This window comes from Pelophylax lessonae (assembly GCF_965119305.1).
Source record: "Pelophylax lessonae genome assembly, chromosome: 1".
Lineage (NCBI taxonomy): Eukaryota > Metazoa > Chordata > Amphibia > Anura > Ranidae > Pelophylax > Pelophylax lessonae.
This window is the reverse complement of record NC_138768.1, coordinates 889,654,754-889,680,389: the sequence shown is the minus strand read 5'-3', so window position 1 is coordinate 889,680,389 and position 25,636 is coordinate 889,654,754. Positions and strand designations below refer to the sequence as shown.

Sequence of the window (25,636 nt, the reverse complement as noted above, 5' to 3'; positions counted from 1 at the left end):
CTGCCATAACCCTTGTATTTTTTTAAACGGTGGACGGTTGGCTTTCCGATAAGGGTGGTCCCAGCGGCGGATTCGCCGTGGGATCACCCTTCCGGGATGGCGGAAGAGGTGCCCCCCCCCCCTCCCGCCGCGTCCGGTCCTTTTCCCCGCTTACCGGACCCGCCGGCAGCGGTGAAAACGATCCGGTCCCAGATCCTCCCAGACAGGATGTCGAGTGAGGGAAAGCTTGCCCTCACTTGACTCTATGGTCTTGGAGGACTGGAGCTACGGAAAATGTTGTCCTTTTTTTTTCATTTTATATAATAATTTTTTTTTTCTATCTTTTAGTGTACTTGTGAGATCTGAGGACTTTTTGACCCCAGATCTCACAAAAAAGAGATCCTGTCGTGCGTATTTCTATTACGAGGAATGTTTACATTTCTTGTAATAGAAATAAAAATGATCCTTTTTTTTTTTTTTTTTTGTTAAACGGTGTAAAAATAAAAAATAATAAATAAAATAAATAGTAAAAAAAAAAAAATTAAAGCGCCCTGTCCCCGTTAGCTCGCGCGCAGAAGCGACGCATACGGAAACCCCGCCCACATATGTAAACGGTGTTCAAACCACACATGTGAGGTATCGCCGCGATCGTTAGAGTAAGGGGAATAATTTGAGCCCTAGAACTCCTCTGTAACTCAAAGATGGCAACCTGTAGAAATTTTTAAATTGTCGCCTATGGGGATTTTTAAGTACCAAAGTTTGTCGCCATTCCGTGAGCGTGCGCAATTTTGAAACATGACATGTTGGGTATCTATTTACTCGGCGTAACATTATCTTTCACATTATGGAAAAAAATTCGGCTAACTTTACTGGTTTCTTATTTTTTAATTAAAAAAAGTGAATTTTTTCCAAAAAAATTGCGTTTGGAAGACCGCTGCGCAAATACGGTGTGATAAAAAATATTGCAATAATCTCCATTTTAATCTCTAGGGTCTCTGCTAAAAAATATATATATAATGTTTTGGGGTTCTAAGCAGTTTTCTAGCAAAACAACTGATTTTAGCTTGTAAACACCAAATGTCAAAAATAGGCCTAGGCAAGTGGCTAGAATGCATGATGATGCTCCTTGGATGTTGGGCCCCTCTATATGGCTAGGCTGTGAAAAAGTCTCACACATGTGGTATTGCCATACTCAGGAGGAGTGGCAGAATGTATTTTGGAGTGTCATTTTTGCTGTGTACATGCTATGTGTTAGGAATATCCTATAAATTGACAAATTTGTGTAAAAAAAAAAAGTTTTTATTTTTTTCCCACATTTTCCAAAAACTTGTGGAAAAAAAATGACATGTTCAAAGGACCCATAATGCCTCATAGAATATACGTTGGAGTGTTTGCTTTCCAAAATGGGGTCATTTTGTGGACTTTTCCATTGTATTGGTGCTCTAGGGCCTTGAAAAGTGTGATAGGTAGTAAGAAAGTTTTATGTGTATTTATGCTCCTAAAACGCCTTATGGTGCTACTTGGACGTGGAGTCTCTTTTTGTGGCCAGGCTGTGTAAAAGTCTCACACATGTGGTATCACCATACTCAGAAGGAGTAGCAGAATGAATTTTGGGGTGTCATTTTTGCTGTGTACATGCTATGTGTTAGAAATAGCTTATAAATTGACAACGTTTTGGGAAAAAAAGAAAAAAACATTTTTTTCTTAATTTTCCAAAGAATTGTGGGAAAAAATTATAACTTCAAAAAACTCACCATGCCTTTACTAAATACCTTGGACTGTCTACTTTACAAAAAGGGGTCATTTGAGGGGTATTTGTACTGTCCTGACATTTCAGGGCCTCAAGAAAGGAGATAGGCCATCAGTACAACTGGTGTGATCAATTTTCAGTAATTGGTACCATAGCTTCTAGACTCAATAACTTTCACACAGACTAAATAATATACACTAATTTGGGTTAATTTTACCAGAGATATGTAGCAGTATACATTTTGGCCCAAATGTATGGAGAAAAATTAATTTTTTGCAAAATTTTATAATAGAAACTAAAAAAAGTGTTTTTTTTTTTTTTGCAAAATTTTTGCTCTTTTTTTGCTTATATCACAAAAAAAACCCAGTTGTGATCAAATACCACCAAAAGAAAGCTCTATTTGTGTGAAAAAAATGATAAAAATTTTGTTTGGTTACAGTGTAGCATGACTGAGCAATTGTCATTCAAAGTGTGAGAGTGCTGAAAGCTGAAAATTGGTCTGGGCAGGAAGGGGGTCTAACTGCTTTGTATGGAAGCGGTTAAATAAAGTGGAGCAGCCCTGCGATACTATACACTTTACACCAGGTTCAGCTGTAAACTGAGTCCCTGACCATCACTTGAATCAATCATGTCTGCAGTCTCTGACCATCTCCTGTAGTGTCTCTCTGGTGGTGAGGTGATGTGAGGTGTATATGTTTTATACAGGCTGGGTGTGAGCGACCTTACACAGACCCACCCACACACAGAAAATAATATTCACACATATACTGACAAAACATACACACACAAAAATAATTACATGTATACTGTCATATCATACAGAAGAAAAAAAAAATAGGTAATATCCCTGCCCTCTGTACGTAGCATCTTCCTTAACCCTGCACGTGGCATCCACCTGAACCCTGCACGTAGCATGCTCTTGAACCCTGCACGTAGCATGCTCCTGAACCCTGCATGTGGAATCCTCCTGCACCCTGCACGTGGCACAAGCATACAGGGGACACACTGACCACCAGCATACAGGGGGCACACTGACCTCCAGCATACAGGGGGCACACTGACCACCAGCATACGGGGTACACTGACCACCAGAATACAGGAGTACACTGACCACCAGCATACAGGGGCACACTGACCACTAGCATACAGGGGGCACACTGACCACCAGCATACAGGGGGCACACTGACCACCAGCATACAGGGGGCACACTGACCACCAGCATACGGGGTACACTGACCACCAGAATACAGGAGTACACTGACCACCAGCATACAGGGGCACACTGACCACTAGCATACAGGGGCACACTGACCACCAGCATACAGGGGCACACTGACCACCAGCATACAGGGGCACACTGACCACCAGCATACAGGGGGCACACTGACCACCAGCATATAGGGGCACACTGACCACCAGCATGCAGGGGGCACACTGACCACCAGCATACAGGGGGCACACTGACCACCAGCATACAAGGGGCACACTGACCACCAGCATACAGGGGGCACACTGACCACCAGCATACAGGGGGCACACTGACCACCAGCATACAGGGGGCACACTGACCACCAGCATACAGGGGCACACTAACCACCAGCATTCAGGGGGCACACTGACCACCGATATGCAGGGCCACTGGTTACCTGTCCACAGGGGACATAACAAGTCAAGTAAAACAACTACCATGCAATTCAAAAAATCTCAAAAGCAATAAGAGAATCTTGTTATCGGTTCCCTCATCTAACGTGCAACAATAAAAAGCAAAAAATGCCGACTGCCCTACACTTCATCTATAAAATTCTACAAATGGACTTATAATGGTAAAACCTATAAATGAATATCCAGTGCAAATCAACCAATGTATTACAATATAGTAGTGATGGTGTCACCCTCTTTGCAAAAGGTAAGAAATATCGCAGAGCTGCAATATGCAAATAGTGGTAAACCCCTCCCCCCAGATATAATCATAATAAATAGTACAATTAATGTGCATATTTTACATTTTATTATGATTATATATCGGGGGTTTCACCACTATTTGAACATTGCAGCTCTGCAATATTTCTTACCTTTTGCAGAGAGGGTGACACCATCACTCCTGCCGGATTAGATTTGAATTTAGACGCCCCTCCCCCCCTCCAAGTTTTTCCTCTATCTTATCTTTCTAACGTTTGGTAGTCCTATCCCAAAAAATTCTAAAATGTATCTTTATCTTTTTTTTTTTTCTATCTCATGGACAAAATGTGAGAAATAACATAAATATCATACAATCATTCCATAAACACATCCCACATACACCGCATAGATCATTTCAAGGAAATATGCTTAAAAAATAGTTTACCATTTGCCCAAAAAAAACAAATATGTCCCCGGATTTCATTTCACAAGGTGGTGATCTGACTTCTCTCACATGGAACGCACAGACAGGAAGTGATATGAGGTATAGACAGGAAGTCATGTAAGCTGCTGACAGGAAGTGATGTAGGATACTGACAGGAAGTGATGTAGGTCCACAGAGGAAGTGATGTCAACTATAAATAGGAATTTCAGAGGCAGTCGGAAGGAAGTAGAAAGGAGATGTAGCTGGAAGTGGCAACAGAGGAGGTAATAAGATATGTTTTTCGCTTCTCGGCCTTTTGGCTAAGATCAAGTGTTGTATCTGTTCTTATCAGTTGGTATGGACCTTGATGGTTAGTATCGGCAGGGGCTGAAATGAACCGGGGCGCTTTGGGCGTAACTGGGGGACCGGGAAGTAGGCACTGTCAGAGAAAGCCGGATGGGTCCTCTGCCTTCTGATTTGAATCGGTCCGCCCCTATCAGTTTGAAGGGAGTGAGAAAGCCGGCTTGTCCGACCGGTTAGTACTGCTCCTGGATGTGATTGGTACGGAATGGCGGATGGCGGTGGGAGAGCCTTTCCTCCTGGGTTGAATCTGGCCTTGCAAAAGGCTTGTCCCCAGTTGAAGGCAGGTTCTCCCTGAGCTGTCTAAAGTTCTGATGCCTCCTGGTAGGATAGGTTACACTGGGTCTGGCAGGGGGCCGAGACCGGAAAAGCCCGTGGTGTACAGGCCCCTGGGGTGGCAGCCCAGGGGTGCCTTAATTCTCACTGGTGAGGGGCAGCTCGCCTTGAGTTTTTTGGCACCTTGGTCACTGCACCACACACACTTTTTCTGCACCTGCTTCTTGGGCCAGGCCTTTTGGCTTAGACCAGAGGAATTTTTATTGTGGTCGAAAGGCCTTCCCCTTTCTATTGCACATTGGCACCTAGCACTTTCTCCACTTCCCTTCCCTTCCCCCACCTTTTTGTTTGTGTGTGTTTTATTTGGCGTGTGTCACTTCACTATCACTCTTTTTCTTCCTGCATGACAAGTACAGTGTGGGTCTTCGGGCCTACCTTGAACGGCTTGGGAGGGGGTGGACATGGCCTTCTGGCTTAGTTCGCCCTCTCTCATGGTCTCCCTTCGGGGGAGCCCCACCTAGTACTTGGGGTGGGCTGTTTCGGCAGTCCCCCTAGAGAACGAGGTTTGCCAGGTTTTGGCCAGGCAAACCATTTGGAAGTACCTCAGTCCCTGTCAGGAGTCTTGCGCCCCGGGGGATCAAGGTCAGGGTCCAACCTCTTCGGAGGCCAGACCATTTCGCACACCCTGTGCAGTTTTTGTGTTTCTCACGTTTGCGTGTGTGCACTTTTTATGCACCGGGTGTAAGTCTTTTACACCACACACCATGGGCTTTAAAAAAAAAAAAAAAAAACAAGATATGTTTTTCAATATACAATCTTTAATTACATGAAGAAAATGTTCTCCTTCCGTTTTTATGCCGGGGTGGAACAGAAACAGAGGAACGCATAACTCTGAGAATCAGATTTCAGTCCCCCGGTGAAATCACATAAGTAGGATGAGCAGCAAAACTTCCTCCAGTTCTCCTGTAGCGCCCTCACCAGGCAGAGCCGAGGTTCTCATATTCTATCTGGGAAAGAGGCAGAGCTCAGGGTGACCCCGACACTCACCTCTGGAAATATTCAGCAGCTTTCCTCCCTCGTCACTACTAACATTAATCCCGTCCTCTGCCGCAACACCAACTGGGCCCCCACTCCTCACCCCCATCTAACACCAACTGGGCCCCCACTCCTCACCCCTATCTAACACCGCTGTCCCCCATTCCTCACCCCTATCTAACACCGCTGTCCCCCCGCTCCTCACCCTCCATCTAACACCACTGTCCCCCGCTCCTCACCCCCCATCTAACAACTCTGTCCTCTGCTCCTCACCCCCATCTAACACCGCTACCCCCATCTAACACTGCTATCCCCCATTTCTCACCCCTCATATAACACTGCTAGCCCCCATCTTACACTGCTGTCCCCTATTCCTCACCCCCATCTATCACCCGTGTTCCCTACTTCTCATTCCTCATCCAACGCTGTTGTACCCCTCTCCTCATCCCCCTTCCCACACTGCACACCTATATTCCACAACCCCCACTGACACTGTTGTCCCCCACTCCTCATTCCCTTATTCAACATTGCAGAGCTCCACTCCTCACATCCCATATTTAACGCTCCTGTCACCCACTCTTCACCCAGACCCAATGCTGCCACCTTGCTTTCTCTCGCTTCTCTCATGATCTCACTCTTATCTCTATTAATAAAACACAGACCTGACCAGAGAGGTAAAGGAGGATTCTCAGAAGATTCATAGAAGGACACAAGGATCTCTACAAGGACATCATGATGGAGAATCAGCCGCCCCTCGCATCACCGGGTAAGAGGAGACTTTATTGTAAAGGAGAGAGCAGTACGGAGGGTCCACCTAGATCCTCCATCATCTGATAAACACATAGAAACAATGTATTCAGTCAGTGTGTGTGTTTCCTACAGATGGATCCAGTAATGAGAACCCACCAGAGAGAATTCCCTGTCCTCTGTATTCCCGGGATTCCACACAGGAAGATCACACCATCCCCCACCATCATCAGGTAGATGAGAATGTAGGAAAATTATCCCAAGCCATAAGAGATATCATTCTTCTATTATTATTATTTTGTGTATTTAATATTATTTCTGCCATTTTGTTGGTTTAGGATGAAGATCTGATAAATGTACAAATTGAGGTTATAAAGGAAAAGACGTATGTGAGGGGTAATCAGCATTTTACAGAGGAGGTTGGGATGATGGACGCAGTTAAAGAGGAAGAAACTTCTCCAGATATCAGCTCGGGTAATTATACAAGAATGGGTTAAAGCTTACTTAGTGATGTTTGGTTGGGTGGTATCATTGATCTGGTTAGTTGTCATAGTTTGGTGTTGTGATTGCACCCAGAAAAACATCATACTGGATATCTATACTGGTATGGACTGGGTAATAAGTTAGGATCTATACTGGTATGGACTGGGAAATGTGTTAGGATCTATACTGGTATGGACCAGATAATATGTCAGGAACTATACTGGTATGGACTGGGTAATGTGTTAGATTCTATACTGGTATGGACTGGGAAATGTGTTAGGATCTATACTGGTATGGACTGGGAAATGTGTCAGGATCTATACTGGTATGGACTGGGTAATGTGTTAGGATCTATAGTGATATGGACTGGGTAATGTGTTAGGATCTATACCGGTATGGACTGGGTAATGTGTTAGGATCTATACTGGTATGGACTGGGTAATGTGTTAGGATCTATACTGGTATGGACTGGGTAATGTGTTAGGATCTATACTGGTATGGACTGGGTAATGTGTTAGGATCAATACTGGTATGGACTGGGTAATGTGTTAGGATCTATACTGGTATGGACAGGGTAATGTGTTAGGATCTATACTGGTATGGACTGGGTAATGTGTTAGGATCTATACTGGTATGGACTGGGTAATGTGTTAGGAAGGAAAGGATGCCACATGGAAATGAAAATTATCACCCTACAGAGGGCTGAACACAAAGACACCCCGAAAATCTTAGTGAAAAAATGATGCAGCAGGCGAGTCCATTTTGGTGAAATGTCATTGCAGCAACTCAGAATGGTCCTCAGTAGTGTGTATGGCCCCCTTGTGCTTGTATGCATGCCTGATAATGTCGGGGCATTCTCCTAATGAGACGACGGATGGTGTCCTGGGATATTTCCTCCCAGATCTGGACCAGGGCATCACTGAGCTCCTGAACAGACTGAGGTCCAGCCTGGCGCCATCGGATGGACTGAAACAGAATGTCCCAGAGGTGTTCTATTGCATTCAGGTCAGACGAGCGTGGGGGCCATTCAATGGTATCAATTTGTTCATCCTCCAGGAACTGGCTGCATACGGACGGGCATTGTTGTCCACCAGGAGGAACCCAGGACCCACTGCACCAGCATATAGTCTGACAATAGGTCCAAGGATTTCATCCCAATACCTAATGGCAGTCACGGTGCCATTGTCTAGCTTGTAGAGTTCTGTGCCTCCCTCCATGGAGACGCCTCCCAAGACCATCACTGACCCACCACCCAACCGGTCATGCTGAACGATGTTACAGCCAGCTCAGCGTTCACCACGGCTTCTCCAGACCCTTCCACGTCTGTCACATGTGCTCAGGGTGAACCTGCTCTCATCTGTGAAAAGCACAGGGTGCCAGTGGTGGAGCTGCCAATTCTGGGGTTCAATGACCAATGCCAATCGAGCTCCAAAATGCCGGGCAGTGAGCACAGCGCCCACTAGGGGACGTCAGGCCCTCAAGCCACCCTCATGAAGTCTGTTTCTGATTGTTTGGTCAGAGACATTCACACCAGTGTCCTGCTGGAGGTCATTTTGTAGGGCTCTGGCAGTCCTCATCCTGTTCCTCCTTGCACAAAGGAGCAGATACCGGTCCTGCTGATGGGTTAAGGACCTTCTACGGCCCTGTCCAGCTCTCCTAGAGTAACTGCCTGTCTCCTGGAATCTCCTCCATTCTCCTGAGACTGTGCTGGGAGACACAGAAAACCTTCTGGCAATGGGAGGTATTGATGTGCCATCCTGGAGGAGTTGGACTGCCTGTGCAACCTCTATAGGGTCCAGGTATGGCCTCATGCTACCAGTAGTGACACTGACCCCAGCCAAATGCAAAACTAGTGACAAACACTCAGAAAAGAGGAGTAGGGAAAATGTCAGTGGCCTCCACCTGTAAAACCATTCCTGTTTTGGAGGTCGTCTCATTGTTGCCCATCTAGTGCACCTGTTGGTAACAACCCCCTCTGCTACTTCACTGACCAGATGAATATCCCAGGAGTTTCCCAGACTTTATAAAGTGTTGAGCAGTGTATATGAGTGTGGAAAACTCTTGGTAATTTTTCTTGTCTTCTGACAGACGGACTCTGTGGTGGGAATAGAAGGACATCGGAGGAAGATGTGACTACAGAAGATAATGACATGGCATCTTCTCCAGAAGTAAATCCCGTTCCTCATTGGAGGAGATCATTGGAATCTCCTGATACTTCACATAGTCCTCTAATATCTGACAGTGCCGACGGGTGCGGGAAACCATCTCATCTCAGGGAAACTTCTTTATACCATAAAGGGGTTCATACAGGAGAGAATTCATTGTCATGTTCAGAGTGCGGGAAATGTTTTAAACAGAAAAGAAGCCTTTTTAGCCATCAGAGAAAACACACAGATGAGCGTCCCTATTCATGCTCAGAGTGCGGGAAATGTTTTAGTCGCAAAGGACACCTTCATCAGCACCAGAAAATTCACACAGGGGAGCAACCTTTTTCATGTTCTGAGTGCGGGAAATGTTTTAGTCAAAAAGGACACCTTCTTCAGCACCAGAAAATTCACACAGGTGAGCGTCCCTATTCATGTTCAGAGTGCGGGAAATGTTTCAGTCGTAAAGAAACCCTTCTTAGCCATCAGAGAATACACACAGGTGAGCGTCCCTATTCATGTTCAGAGTGCGGGAAATGTTTCACTCAGAAAGTTAGTCTTCTTATCCATCAGAGAATACACGCAGGTGATCTTCCCTATTCATGTTCAGAGTGCGGGAAATGTTTTAATCACAAAGGACACCTTCTTCGGCACCAGAGAATTCACACAGGGGAGCGTTCCTATTCATGTTCAGAGTGCGGGAAATGTTTTAGTCTCAAAGGACACCTTCTTCAGCACCAGAAAATTCACACAGGTGAGCATCCCTATTCATGTTCAGAGTGTGGGAAATGTTTTAAAGAGAAAAGAAGCCTGCTTAGCCATCAGAGAATGCACACAGGTGAGCGTCCCTATTCATGTTTAGAGTGCGGGAAATGTTTTAGACACAAAGGACACCTTCATCAGCACCAGAAAATTCACACGGGGGAGCATGCTTTTTCATGTTCAGAGTGCGGGAAATGTTTTAATCGTAAAGGAAGCCTTCTTAACCATCAGAGAATACACACAGGTGAGCGTCCCTATTCATGTTCAGAGTGCGGGAAATGTTTCACTCAGAAAGGAAATCTTCTTATCCTTTAGAGAAAACATGCAGGTGACCTTCCCTATTCATATTCAGAGTGCGGGAAATGTTTTAGTCACAAAGGACACCTTTTTAAGCACCAGAAAATTCACACAGGTGAGCTTTCCTATTCATGTTCAGAGTGCGGAAAATGTTTTAGTCACAAAGGACACCTTCTTAAGCACCAGAAAATTCACACAGGTGAGCGTCCCTATTCATGTTCAGAGTGCGGGAAATGTTTCAGCCGTAAAGAAACTCTTCTTATCCATGAGAGAATACACACGGGTGAGCGTCCCTATTCATGTTCAGAGTGCGGGAAATGTTTCAGTTGTAAAGAAACTCTTCTTAGACATCAGAGAATACACACAGGTGAGCGTCCCTATTCATGTTCAGAGTGCGGAAAATGTTTTAGTCGTAAGGAAAACCTTCTTAGCCATCAGAGACTACACACAGGTGAGCCTCCCTATTAATGTTCAGAGTGCGGAAAACGTTTTAATCAGAAAGCAAACCTCCTTACCCATCAGACAATACACACAAGTGAGCGTACCTAATGATGTTCAGAGTGCGGGAAATGTTTCAATGTGATAGAAATCTTTCTTATCGATCAGAGAATACACATGAATGAGCGTCCCTATTCATGTTAAGAGTGCGGAAAATGTTTTAATGGGAAAGGACACCTTCCACAGGGGCGAGCTTCCCCATTAATGTTCAGTATGCGGGAAATGTTTTAGTCGTAAGGAAAACCTTCTTAGCCATCAGAGAATACACACAGGTGAGCCTCCCTGTTAATGTTCAGAGTGCGGGAATTGTTTTGCGCACAAATGTTTACTTGTTAGACACCAGAAAGTTCATACAGGCGAGCGTCTCTAATGTTGTGCAGAGTGCGGGAAATGTTTAACTAAGAGCACCTACTTACAAACAGGTGAGCACCCTTTTTAATGTTACAAGTGCGGGAAATGTTTTCCAAAGAAAAGTTTATTTCTTAGAAACCAGAAAGTTCATACGGGCGAGCGTCCTATTTCATGTTCAGTGTGCGGGAAATGTTTCACTCCTTATGTACGTTTCAAACAGCAAAGAATTCACACTTATATTAGAGGCTCCATTTTCATGTTCAGGGTGCGGGAAAGTTTACAAATAAAGGAAATATAATGAAACATCAGAGTGCGCCCCCTGCTGGTACTACGGGAAATGGACGCTGGATTGTAACGGGTGGAACTGTTTAGTCCATAAACAAATGTGAAACCACCACAGTCCACTCGGGGTTGGTTTACACCCGCAACGCCCTCTGACCCACTGTGTGGTTGGCGGGAAATCATGACAATACATGAGCTTGATTTATTGAAGTAGCCGGCTTTTTATTGGTCCAACCAATGTATGATTATTAATACATTTGACACATTTGTTATTTCTATTATAAAAGATTTAAGCTTTATTTTATTCATATCATTTACTGTGTGGTAATCGCTTATTCTGATCTTGTCCAATAAAAACTCTTCGTACAATATTCTGTGCCGAGTCTTCTTTTTTACCAATGATTAGATGATCGGTGATTGGAATCTGATCAGTTCATAGAGAGTCATCCATTGGGGTTTTATTAGTGAGATGGAGAGTGGAGAAGGCACCACATTGACAGCCATTGGAGGCCCTTTCTAAAGCCCTAACCTGTCTATGACGTTAGTCTTCCAAACTCTATCTCACTGAGCTAAGGCCAGAAGAGTTCCAGGAGTTCTTCTCTGTCCACAGTTCCCAAACCAAAAGGAGACATCCACCACATCTTCAGTCTAAAGCCCCGTACACACGCACAGATCGTCGTCATACAAACGTCGGCGGACGAAAGATCTGCCGATTGTACGTGTGTTAGTATGGTGCCTCCGACAGCTGTCTGCACACAATCCGCGGACAAGAGTCTTTCTTGCAAACATGAAAATTTTTGTCTGCGGACACCAGAACGGACGATTGTTCGCCTGTCAGTACAGAAATCAGCCGACAGACCGCAGATTTGCAAGACTGGGCATGCTCAGAAAATAAAAAACACAGGGAAAGTTAACCATTACATGACATCACTTCTGCAGTCAGCTGAAGTCTTCGGACAAAATTCTTGTGCTGTCCTTGTGCTGTCTTTGCACTTTTCAACAGACACCGACATCCCGGGGAGAAAAGACGAACATTTGTATGACGACGATCTGTGCGTGTGTACGGGGCTTTAAGGCCCTAAATGTCCTCAGCTGGGCCCAGGAGTTCTGCATGCAACCCACCAGATCATAGCCTCTCTCTTTATCAGAGAAACTTTTTTTGGTCCACCCACATACATGTACTGCGGCAGGGTGGCCATTGGGCGCAGAATCACGTACCTCTACATCATCTGCATTTTCGGGTCTGGGGCGTCAACGCATGCTGCTGGCACTCAGCTCCCGCTGGACACAGCGAGAGTCAATCAGCAGGTCCAGAGGACATGATGTCCACCGGCACCCAGCAATCGTTCCCGAGAGAGGCAGAACACTGGTCTGCCAAAGTAAACAAGGCAGATCACCGTTCTGTTAGAAGGGAAGATGGAGATCCTGTGTTTCTGCTAATGAAGGAAGGAGATACTGGCGCACAGAGATTATATATAGTCCAGCCAGTAATAAATATTTAAAAATACCAATGATCAGGGTAGAGGGTATTCCATAAAATGCCACTGGTCTTTGGTTATGGGGGTACAATAAAGGAATGCATGGGACCACCTGCGGCTGCTGTCCTCAGAGTTGTGACTGGTTCTGTATACAGTAAGAGGAAAGGCCTGTAGAAGGAGCAAAATACTCTGCATGCGTAGCCTTGCTTCTCTTCTCATCTGGTACCTCCTATCCTTCCGGTGACGTCACTTCCGCTGTGTCTTCCACACTGGCTCCTCCAGGCTCCCAAGCCAGCCATCTCTCTGCTCAGCAGCAGGAATAGGTGATAGCGGTCCTGCAGGACGGTTCTAGGAGGATCCACATCCACAGACTCTGCCACCAGATAAGCACTTGCATATTTTATGTCTTTGCAGTGTTTTTAATCCTTTGCTACTAAAATCCTTTAACCCGGAAACTACACTAGCTGGCACTTTCTGTAGGGTTGTCACCCATCCGGGATTCACCCAGACAGTTTTGGTTTTGAATCATGTGTTTGAGTTTCAGGTCACCTGAATTCCAGACACAATATTCAAAATGGACTGTGGCTCCCCAAGTAACTGAAGAACCAAAACCCCTGAGTGCATAGATGTTCACACCGGCCTCACCCCCATACACAGACAGGAGAGGAGAAAGGGCTTCATCTACTCCTCCTCCTCCCACCCCTTCCTATCGGTCTGCCCACCCACACTCCAATCCCTGGCGTTCTGTGCCTCAGGAAAGGGATGTGTGGGCTGAACGTTTGAAGCTCAGTAACTGGCAGATACACAGTGGATGAAAGGCTTTGATGCCTGAGCCTCCATCCTCGGGTGAATGAGCTCACCATCCAATGTCTATGACTGAAGTCTCCGCCCGCTCTCCCTTCTTTCTCCTGCCTCCAAGTGAGTGAGTACCCTAAGGTAAGATTTAAGGGGTGCCATGTAGACACTGATGTAAGGGGGGCTTTCGGAACCCTAATTAAAGAGGGAACACTGGGAACTCTGATGTAAGTGGGAGGTTTGGTGAGCGTTACCCCTTAAAAATAAATGTTGCCGTGCGCAGCTAAAGTGTTCGGGTTTGGCTTAAAGAAAAGGTGGCAACCGTAGCTTCCTGTGTGTTTCTGCTAAGCAGGAACACGGATCTCTGCCTTCCCACAGTTAAAGCACCTCCCCCACGTGAGTAAGCACTCCCTAGAAACACATTTAACCCTTTGATCACCCCCTGATGTTAACCCCTTCCCTGCCAGTGTCATTAGTACAGTGACAGTGCATATTTCTTTTATATCTTTTTCACTGTATTGGTGTCACTGGTCCCCAAAAAACCCTCCTGAACCCTGCACTTAGCATCCCCCTGAACCCTGCACGTGGCATCCTCCCGAACCCTGCACGTGGCATCTTCCCGAACCCTGCATGTAGCATCTTCCCGAACCCTGCATGTAGCATCTTCCCGAATCCTGCACGTGGCGTCCTCCTGAACCCGGCACGTGGCATCCTCCTGAACCCTGCACGTGACGTCCTCCTGAACCCTGCACGTGGCGTCCTCCTGAACCCTGCACGTGGCGTCCTCCTGGACCCTGCACGTGGCGTGCTCTTGGACCCTGCATGTGGCGTGCTCCTGGACCCTGCACGTGGTGTCCTCCTGCAAGTGGCATCCTCCTGCACCTGCACATAGAATCTTCCTGCATGTAGAATCCTCCTGCACCCTGCATGTAGCACCAGCATACAGGAGGCACAATGACCACCAGTATACAGGGGGCACACTGATCACCAGCATACAGGGGGCACACTGACCACCAGCATAAAGGGGGCACACTGACCACTAGCATAAAGGGGGCACACTGACCACTAGCATACAGGGGCACACTGACCACCAGCATACAGGGGGCACACTGACCACCAGCATACAGGGGCACACTGACCACCAGCATACAGGGGTATCATACCTCCCAACTTTTGAACTTCGCAATGAGGGACACTGAAAGAGGAATAAATTCTGCGGCGCGCGCAGCGCGCCGAGGCAAATTGTGGGTGTGGCCAATTGCTTAGCAGTGGGAGGGGCTTAAGGGATAGGGTAAACAACACCCAGACTTCCTAGTACTCATAAAATACGCTTTGATTGCTCAGCCTACCTTAAAGAAGAACTTCATTAAAATAGTCAGAGACTGCATAGCAACCAGCAACTGTTGTGACAATGAAGACTTTGGTGAGAAGTATATAATGTACAGTATTGTGTATATAGTGCAGGAGAGTGTAATGTACAGAATGCAGGGGACAAGAGAGTGTAATGTACAAAATGCAGGAGACAGGAGTATGTAATGTACAGAATGCAGGAGACAGGAGTATGTAATGTACAGAATGCAGGGGTCGGACTCTGCACCATCCACCCCCCCCCAGCTCTATACACCCCAAATGCCCACCCAGCTCCATACACCCCCCCCATCCACCCAAAATGCCCCCAGCAGCTCTATCCACCTCAAATGCCCACCCTAGCTCCATCCACCCCAAATGCCCACCCTAGCACTATCTATCCCAAACACCCATCCAACCTCCAAACACTCCAAATGCCCACCCCAGCTCCATCCACTCCCCCATACAGCTCCATTTTTGGGGGGCATAAACAGAAAAATTTAATAGGCATTGCTTTGCGGCAAAAAACGCTGTTAAAAATTGCGTGACTTTGAGGTCACAAAAGTGTGAAAGGGGCCTTCAGTAATCAAGGTAGAGTATGCCCCCTTCAATGCAGAGAGACCAGCATGCCGTGCCCCCCTTCAATGCAGAGAGACCAGCGTGCCCCCTTTCAATGCAGAATGGCCAGCGTGCCCCCTTTCAATGCAGAATGACCAGCGTGCCCCCTTTCAGTGCAGAATGACCAGCGTGCCCCCTTTCAATGCAGAATGACCAGCATGCCGTGCCCCCCTTCAATGCAGAGAGATCATTGTGCCCCCTTTCACTGCAGAGACCAGCGCGCCCCCTTTCAATGCAGAGAGACCAGCGTGACCCCTTTCAGTGCAGAGAGACCAGCGTGACCCCTTTAAATGCAGAATGGCCAGCATGCCCCCTTTCAATGCAGAATGGCCAGCGTGACCCCTTTCAATGCAGAATGGCCAGCGTGACCCCTTTCAATGCAGAGAGACCAGCGTGACCCCTTTCAATGCAGAATAACCAGCGTGACCCCTTTCAATGAGAATAACCAGCGTGACCCCTTTCAATGCAGAATAACCAGCGTGACCCCTTTCAATGCAGAATAACCAGCGTGACCCCTTTAATGGAAAATAACCAGCGTGACCCCTTTAATGGAAAATAACCAGCGTAACCCCTTTAATGCAGAATAACCAGCATGGCCCCTTTCAATGCAGAGGGAGGGATGACAGAGGGAGGGAGAGATGAGAGAGGAAGGGAGGTATGACAGAGGGAGGGATGGCAGAGGGAGGGAGAGATGACAGAGGGAGGGAGGGATGAGGGAGGGAGGGATGGCAGAGGGAGAGATGGCAGAGGGAGGGAGGGAGAGAGAGGTGACGGAGAGAGGGAGGGATGACAGAGGGAGGGGGGGATGACAGAGGGAGGGATGGATGACGAGGGGAGGGAGGGATGACAGAGGGAGGGAGGGAGAGATAGATGACGGAGGGAGGGATGACAGAGGGAGGGAGGGAGAGAGAGATGACGGAGGGATGACAGAGGGAGGGAGGGATGACAGAGGGAGGGAGGGAGAGATGAGAGATGACAGAGGGAGGGAGAGATGACAGAGGGAGGGAGGGAGAGAGAGAGAGAGATGACGGAGAGAGGGAGGGATGACAGAGGGAGGGAGGGAGGGAGGGAGAGATGATGGAGGGAGGGATGACAGAGGGAGGGAGGGAGGGAGAGAGAGATGAGGGAGGGAGGGATGACAGAGGGAGGTAGGGATGGCGGAGGGAGGGATGGCAGAGGGAGAGATGACGGAGGGAGGGAGAGAGAGATGACGGAGAGAGGGAGGGATGACAGAGGGAGGGAGGGATGGATGATGAGGGGAGGGAGAGATGACAGAGGGAGGGAGGGAGAGAGAGATGAAGGAGGGAGGGAGGGATGACAGAGGGAGGGAGGGAGAGAGAGATGACAGAGGGATGACAGAGGGAGGGAGGGATGACAGAGGGAGGGAGGGATGACAAGGGGAGGGAGAGATGACAGAGGGAGGGAGAGATGACATAGGGAGGACAGAGGGAGGGAGAGGACGGGGGATAGAAGACGGGGGGGGATAGAAGACAGAGGGAGGGAGGAGGGGATAGAAGACAGAGAGAGTAAGGGAGGAGGGGAGAGAAGACAGAGAGAGGGAGAGAGGAGGGGAGAGAGGGAGGGAGGAGGGGAGAGAAGACAGAGAGAGGGAGGAAGGGGGAGAGAGGGAGGAACGGGGGAGAGGGAGGGGGGAGAGAGGACTGAGAGAGGACAGAGAGAGAGGGAGGGAGAAAGGACAGAGATGGGGTGGGAGGGGGAGAGAGGACAGAGAGGGAGGGGGAGAGAGAGGACAGAGAGGGGGGGAGAGAGAGGACAGAGAGAGGAGGGAGGGAGGAAGGGGGGGGGGACAGAGAGAGGAAGGGGGGAGAGAGAGGGGGGAAGAGGAGAGAAGGGGGGAGAGAAAGGGGGGGCAGAGAGGAAGTGAGGACAGAGGGGGTAAAGGATGGGAAGGGAGGGGGGAAGGGAGGGAGGAGAGAAGAGAAAGGGGGGGAGAGCTCCTCCTCCATAGACATGCTGTATATTGTAGTCTGAGCCTCACAAACTCCCCTCTACAATGGCACACGGCAATCCTGCCCAGCCTCTGCCTCTCTCAGACACAGCCGTCTACTCACAGGGCTGCTCCCAAGTCCCGCCCGTACCTTTTCCAGGGCTGCAGTGCTCCCGAGTCCCGCCGGTACCTCTTCCAGGGCTGCAGTGCTCCCGAGTCCCGCCCATACCTCTTCCAGGGCTGCAGTGCTCCCGAGTCCCGCCCGTACCTCTTCCAGGGCTGCAGTGCTCCTGAGTCCCGCCCGTACCTCTTCTTCCAGGGCTGCTCCCGAGTCCCGTCCGCAGGTCCTGTTCTCACCAGCACTTCCAGTAATGTGTCAGGGACAGGGAAGATAACTCCGCGGCCGCCTGACACAGACGGTAGTTAAAAAGTGCAGGAGTGAATTGGACAGCCCGCTGCAGCATGGAACAGAAACCATGCCCTCTCCAGCAGCTGAAAGCACTTTTTAACTACAGTGTCAGGCGGTCGCAGAGTTATCTTTCCCCGACAGACACAAGTTCCTGTAATTGTTTCTCGCTGCAGCGATCCCGGCGCTAAGAGGCAGGAGCCGAAGACGGGGGCGGAGCTGGGAGGAGGAGGGGGGAGAAGAGATGGCCGGCCAGATGATTTTGCGGGACTTCAGCCCGGCTCCGCGGGACTCACTCCAAATTGCGGGACAGTCCCGCGGATTCCGGGATGGTTGGGAGGTATGGGGGTACACTGACCACCAGCATACAGGGGTACACTGACCATCAGCATACACAGGGTACACTGACCACCAGCATACACGGGGTACACTGACCACCAGCATACACGGGGTACACTGACCACCAGCATACATGGGGTACACTGACCACCAGCATACAGGGGGCACACTGACCACCAGCATACAGGGGGCACACTGACCACCAACATACAGGGGTACACTGACCACCAGCAAACAGGGGGCACACTGACCACCAGCATACAGGGGGCACACTGACCACCAGCATACAGGGGGCACACTGACCACCAGCATACAGGGGGCACACTGACCACCAGCATACAGGGGGTACACTGACCACCAGCATACAGGGGGCACACTGACCACCAGCATACAGGGGGCACACTGACCACCAGCATACAGGGGGCACACTGACCACCAGCATACAGGGGGTACACTGACCACCAGCATACAGGGGGCACACTGACCACCAGCATACAGGGGTACACTGACCACCAGCATACATGGGCACACTGACCACCAATATGCAGGGCCACTGGTTACCTGTCCACAGGGGACATAACAAATCAAGTTAAACAACTACCATGCAACTAAACAAATCTCAAAAGCAATAAGAGAATCTTGTTATCGGTTCCCTCATCTAACGTGCAACAATAAAAAAAACAAAAAATGCAGCACTGCCCTACACATTCTACAAATGGACTTATAATGGTAAAACCTATAAATGAATATCCAGTGCAAATCAACCAATGTATTACAATATAGTAGTGATGGTGTCACCCTCTCTGCAAAAGGTAAGAAATATTGCAGAGCTGCAATATGCAAATAGTGGTAAACCCCTCCCCCCAGATATAATCATAATAAATAGTACAATTAATGTGCATATTTTACATTTTATTATGATTATATATCGGGGGTTTCACCACTATTTGCACATTGCAGCTCTGCAGTATTTCTTACCTTTTGCAGAGAGGGTGATTCGATTTGAATTTAGCCACCCCATCCCCCTCCAAGTTTTTCCTCTATCTTATCTTCCTAACATTTGGTAGTCCTATCCCAAAAAAAATCTAAAAAGTATCTTTATCTTTTTTTTTTTTCTATCTCATGGACGAAATAACATAAATATCATACAATCATTCCATAAACACATCCCACATACATCTCATAGATCATTTCAAGGAAATATGCTTATAAAATATTTTACCATTTGCCCAAAAAAAAAAAAACAAATATGTCCCCAGATTTCACCAAAGAGCTTCTACTTACCTAAAGAAATGTGATATCTAAATCTCCATTATAGTTCAGATCAATTGGTTCCAATGTCCCATCCCTAATAAACCTCAGTACACGGCAACCAAATCCGCTTACAGATAGTTCCCATTAGGGGTAGGCGGTTTGGGTATGCTGTGTTTTATTTAATCATTTTTTTCTTTTTTATATATATATCTTTTAATAGTTTTTTTTCTCATCTAACTGTTACCTGGTACTCCTGTAATTCTCATAATTTTCTTCATTTTCTTAACTGTTGTTACATGTACCAAGCAATGAGTCAGAAGTAACAAATAATTGTAAATGTTATTGTTGAAATTGTTAACTTAAAATTCCAATAAAAATTACTTAAAAAAAAAAAAAAAAAAAATCTGGTCACCTTACAATATGGTCCACAAGGCGGTGACCTGACTTCTCTCAGATGGAACGCACAGACAGGAAGTGATATGATGTACAGATAGGAAGTGATGTAAGATACTGACAGGAAGTGATGTAAGATACTGACAGGAAGTGATTTAGGTCCACAGAGGAAGTGATGTCAGATATAAATAGGAATTTAGAAGGCGAGGCAGGAGGAAGTAGAGAGGAGACGTAGCTGGAAGTGGCAGCAGAGGAGGTAATAAGATATTATTTTCTATATATAATGTTTAATTACATAAAGAAAATATTCTCCTTCCGTTTTTATGCTGGGGGGGGAACAGAAACAGAGGAACACAAAACACTGAGAATCAGATTTCAGTCCCCCGGTGAAATCACATAAGTAGGATGAGCAGCAGAACTTCCTCCAGCTCTCCAGTAGCGCCCTCACCAGGCAGAGCCGAGGTTCTCATATTCTATCTGGGGAAGAGGCAGAGCTCGGGGTGACCCCGACACTCACCTCTGAAAATATTCAGCAGCTTTCCTCCCTCGTCACTACTAACATTAATCCCGTCCTCTGCCCCAACACCAACTGGGCACCCACTCCTCACTCCCCATCCAACACCGCTGTCCCCCATTTCTCACCCCCATCTAACACCGCTGTCCCCCATTCCTCATCCCCATCTAACACCGCAGTTCCCCCACTCCTCACCCTCCATCTAACACCACTGTCCCCCGCTCCTCACCCCCATCTAACACCGCTACCCCCCATCTAACACTGCTGTCCCCTATCTATCACCCTAGTTCCCTACTTGTTATTCCTCATCCCAACACTGTTGTTCCCCTCTCCTCATCCCCCTTCCCACACTGCTCACCTATATTCCACAACCCCCACTGACACTGTTGTCCCCCACTCCTCATTCCCTTATTCAACATTGCAGATCTCCACTCCTCACACCCCATATTTAACGCTTCTGTCACCCACTCTTCACCCAGACCCAATGCTGCCACCTTGCTTTCTCTCGTTTCTCTCATATCACTCTTATCTCTATTAATAAAACACAGACCTGACCGGAGAGGTGCGGAGGATTATCAGAAGATTCTTAGAAGGAAACAGGGATCTCTACAAGGACATCAGAATCAGCCGCCCCTCACATCACCGGGTAAGAGGAGACTTTATTGTAAAGGAGAGAGCAGTACGGAGGGTCCACCTAGATCCCCCATCATCTGATAAACACATAGAAATAATGTATTCAGTCAGTGTGTGTGTTTCCTACAGATTGATCCAGTAATGGGAACCCACCAGAGAGATGTCCCCATCCTCCGTATTTCCGTATTTCCGGGATTCCACACAAGTTAACATTAAAGAAGAGATAAAAGAGGAGGATGATGAGAATTTTGTAATAGCGGAGGCAGAGTTTCCAAAAGGTCATAGAAAGCAGTACCAGGACATCATGGTGGAGTCAGTTACAGAAATCCACCAGAGATACTGTATGTCCCCGTCCTCCGTATTCCCGGGATTTCACACAGGTAGATCACACCATCCCCCACCATCATCAGGTAGATGAGAATGCAGGAAAGTGATCCCAAGCCCTAAGAGATATCATTCTTCTATTGTTATTTTTATGTATTTAATATTATTTCTGCCATTTTGTTGGTTTAGGATGAAGATCTGATAAATGTACAAATTGAGGTTATAAAGGAAAAGACGTATGTGAGGGGTGATCAGCATTTTACAGAGGAGGTTGGGATGATGGATGCAGTTAAAGAGGAAGAAACTTCTCCAGATATCAGCTCGGGTAATTATACAAGAATGGTTTAAAGCTTACTTAGTGATGTTTGGTTGGGTCGTATCATTGATCTGGTTAGTTGTCATAGTTTGGTGTTGTGATTGCACCCAGAAAAACATCATACTGGATATCTATACTGGTATGGACTGGGTAATGTGTTAGGATCTATACTGGTATGGACCAGATAATATGTCAGGATCTATACTGGTATGGACTGGGAAATGTGTTAGGATCTATACTGGTATGGACTGATTAATGCGTTAGGATCTATACTGGTATGGACTGAGTAATGCGTTAGGATCTATACTGGTATGGACAGGGTAATGTGTTAAGATTTATACTGGGATGGACTGGGTAATGTGTTAGCATTTATACTGGTATGGACAGGGTAATGTGTTAAGATTTATACTGGGATGGACTGGGTAATGTGTTAGCATTTATACTGGTATGGACAGGGTAATGTGTTAGGATCTATATTGGTATGGATTGGGTAATGTGTTAGGAAGGAAAGAATGCCACATTGTTGGATGGAAAATCAAATTTTTGTAAGATCTTACAGTAAAATTATTTTCTCTGAGTCATCTGACAGTTGCCGCCCACTCATACAGTCTTCACTTATGGGTATTGACCTCTTATCCACAGAAGTAAGCTAGGCAGAAGATTTTGTTAGAAACACAAAACTTTGCATAGACACACCTACAGGGGGCTGTCCCTCTGGTCCAATACCCCCGGCTAGCCTCATTCCCAATTCAGTTTGGTAGCAAGCAGTAGATAGTCCATGAATCCCAAAAGAGGGGCGGGGGGCGGCGACTGTCAGAGGACTCGGAGAAAAGAATTTTACGGTAAGATCTTACAAAAATTCTATTTTCTGTTATTTCCTCTGACAGTCGCTGCCCACTCATACAGTCTTCACTTATGGGATGTCCCAAAGCAGTGTAGACATGAGGGGTGGAAAACGCAACCGTCTCAAGGTAGCGAAGCACCCAAGGTCAGATAAAAGAACCTTATCTGAACCAGAAAGATAACCCACTGGGTAACAGGAAAGCTCAACAGAAGCGAACAAACCCTGGAAGGCACTAACCAAGGGGAAAAAACCCCCACAGGAGGGGACAGGCTAAAAACGCCATGTCTCCCCCAAAGTACTGCCGCACTCAGAACTGTGCGGCCAAAGGAAGCATCTGCCGATGCCGAAACATCAAGCTTGTAAACTTTGTAAAGGTGTGCACTGACGACCAGGTCGCCGCTTTGCACACCCAGGACACCGACGCCCGATGGCGAAAGGCCCAAGACGCACCCACCGCTCAGAAGAGTGCGCTGGGACAGGGAAGGGCGGAACCCGTTCCCTAGGCGAATAAGCCTATACAACCGTCCGTCTGAACCAGACGGGAAGGGTTGCCGCAGACGCAGTCATACCCCTCCAAGGTCCTCAGGAAGGACAAAAAGAGAATCCGACTTACTGAAGGATTCGGTAGAGGACAGGTAACTCTGATCGCCCTGACAATATCCAAGGAATGCAAAACAAAACTCCTTAGGATGCATAGGATTCGCACACAGCGAAAGTAAAACAATGTCCTCATGGAGATGGATTTCAGACACCACCTTCAGAAGGAAGGATGGATGAGGTCGCAAGACCACCTTATCCCTATGGACCATCAGGTAGGGGGAGCGCCAAGATAGAACCGCCCACTCAGACAATCTGCGAGCAGATGTGACCACCACCAGAAAGGCGACTGTCCGTAACAGGAGGAAGCACCCGGATGTGCTCAAAGGGAGGACGTTGCCAAACGGACAGAACCAAATTCAAGTCCCAAGGGGGTAAGGGCGCCCTCCTAGGGGGGGCCAGATGATGTACCCCTTGAATAAAGGTTCGGATCAAGGAACTTGACGCCAAGGAGCGCTGGGAAAGAATGGCCAGCCCAGATAGCCGACCCTCAATAGTGGTCAGCTCAAGACGTAGATCCACACCGGATTGCAGGCAGGCTAACACCCTCGCCACCGAAAAGTAGTGAGGATGGAAACCCTGTGATTCGCACCAGGCGAAGCAAGCCTTCCAGGTACTATAACAAATCTTACCGGACAAGGCCGTCCTAGCTCTAAGCAAGGTAGGAATGACCGCCGACGAGAGACCCCGATCTCTCAAGATCTGGCGTGTAACAGTCACGCCGGCAAAGCCAGCGACTGTAAAGCAGGATGGAAGATCAGCCCCTGAGACAACAGATCATCCCGGAAAGGGGAGCCGCCAGGGAAGCTCGACGACCATTTGCATGACGTCCGCATACCAAGACCTGCGCGGCCAGTCCGGGCCCCCAGGACCACCAACCTCGGTTCCGAGACCAACCTGCGAAGGAACCGTGTCAACAACTGGATCGAGGGGTAGGCATAAATCAGGCGACACTGATTCCAAGGCACCACCAGCGCATCCGAGGCGGCTGCCCGAGGATCACGTGTTCTTGCAACGAGCCTTCCCACCTTGTTTAGAGGAGGCGCGCCATCGCGAACACAGCATCTGAAAACCTCCAGGTGTAAGGACCATACCCCCTGGTCCGGGGTCTGGCGACTGTGATAGTCGGCCTGCCAGTGTTCCTTACTCGGAATGTGAACTGCCGAAATTGCCGAGACCCGCGTCCCGGCCCAAGGCAAAATCTCGGCTACTTCTTTGGCCGCCCGGGCACTCCTGGTGCCCCTTTGGGGATTGATGTATGCCACCGCAGTGGTGTTGTCCGCCTGCATCCGCACAGGTTGGCCCTGAAGACGTTCCCACCAACGGAGAAAACAGAGTCTGATCGTTCTCAGTTCCCAGGCATGTATCGGCAGGGAGGATTCCTCCTCCAACAAGGTGCCCTGGGCAGACAATTTGCCCAGAACGCCACCCCAGCCCGACAGGCTGGCGTTCGTGGTGAGCACCTTCCATAACAACGGCTGGAAGGATTTCCCTTCCGTCAGAGCCGGAGACTGGAGCCACCACAGAAGGTCCGCTCTGATCCAGTGACTCAAAAGTATCCTCCTGTCCAAGGACTGAGGATGCCTGTCCCACCTGGCTAGGATCTCTGCTTGCAGAGACCGTGTGTGGAACTGTGCAAACGGCATCGCCTCGAAGGCTGAAACCATCAATCCTAGGGACCGCATGCAGGTCCTGAGTGATGAGGATTCGTTGTCCCTGAGGGACCTGACCTCGTTCAGCAGAGTTCAGAGTATGTCCTCCGGCAGGAAAGCTCTCGCATGGGCGGAGTCCAGGACCATTCCCAGATAAGGGAGATGAACAGAAGGGAACAATGTCGACTTCTGAAAGTTGATGGCCCACCCGAACTCCTGGAGCGTCTGAACCGTGGTTGACAGATCGCGCAACAGAGTTGAACTGGAACTAGACCTTAACAGGAGATCGTCCAGATATCCAAGGATTGCGATCCCCTGCGCCAGCAACAGGGCCAGAACAGGAGCCATAGCTTTGGTAAACACCCTTGGAGCCGAAGCGAGACCGAAAGGTAACGCCACAAACTGATAGCGCTCCTCCGCGATTGCGAATCGGAGGTGCCTCTGATGACCCTCGAATATAAGGATGTGTAGAAACGCATCCTTGAGGTCGATTAAAGCCAGGAATCACCCGGGCTCAGAGAGGCCACCACCGATCAGAGGGATTCCATACGGAATTTTTGAACCTGCACAAAGCGGTTTAGAAACTTTAAGTCCAGAATCGGACGCACCTTGCCCTCCTTTCAGGGCACTGTGAACAGATTTGAGTTAAAACGCCCAAAAACCTGTCCCGATGTGAAACCGAGACGACCCCCCCCTGGACGAGGAGATCCTGAACCGCCCGTTGGAGATCTTGGAAACGATCTGGGGTCAATGAAGATTTTAGGGAAAGAATCTGTCTGCTGGGCGCGATCAAAATTCGATCTTGTACCCCGACCGAATGAGTTCCTGAACCCATCTGTCCTGAATGGCGGACGGGGCTGCCGTGCCAGAGTGGGTGGCTATAGACTTGC

The 25,636-nt window shown here is 48.1% G+C and overlaps 2 protein-coding genes across 2 annotated transcripts in view; both read left to right on the top strand.

Moving 5' to 3' along the window:
- The window catches only part of LOC309550826 (uncharacterized protein), a gene marked incomplete at its 3' end in the record, with an annotated part of 215,412 nt that overhangs the window by 58,652 nt on the left and 131,124 nt on the right, over positions 1–25,636 (top strand). The window lies entirely within an intron of this gene.
- The window catches only part of LOC309549226 (uncharacterized protein), a gene marked incomplete at both ends in the record, with an annotated part of 142,167 nt that continues 123,427 nt past the window's right edge, over positions 6,897–25,636 (top strand). Inside the window, 3 exon segments of the mRNA XM_082249340.1 lie at positions 6,897–6,945; positions 9,043–10,172; positions 10,176–10,559. Of these exon segments, the coding sequence (XP_082105466.1) occupies positions 6,897–6,945; positions 9,043–10,172; positions 10,176–10,559 (1,563 nt within the window).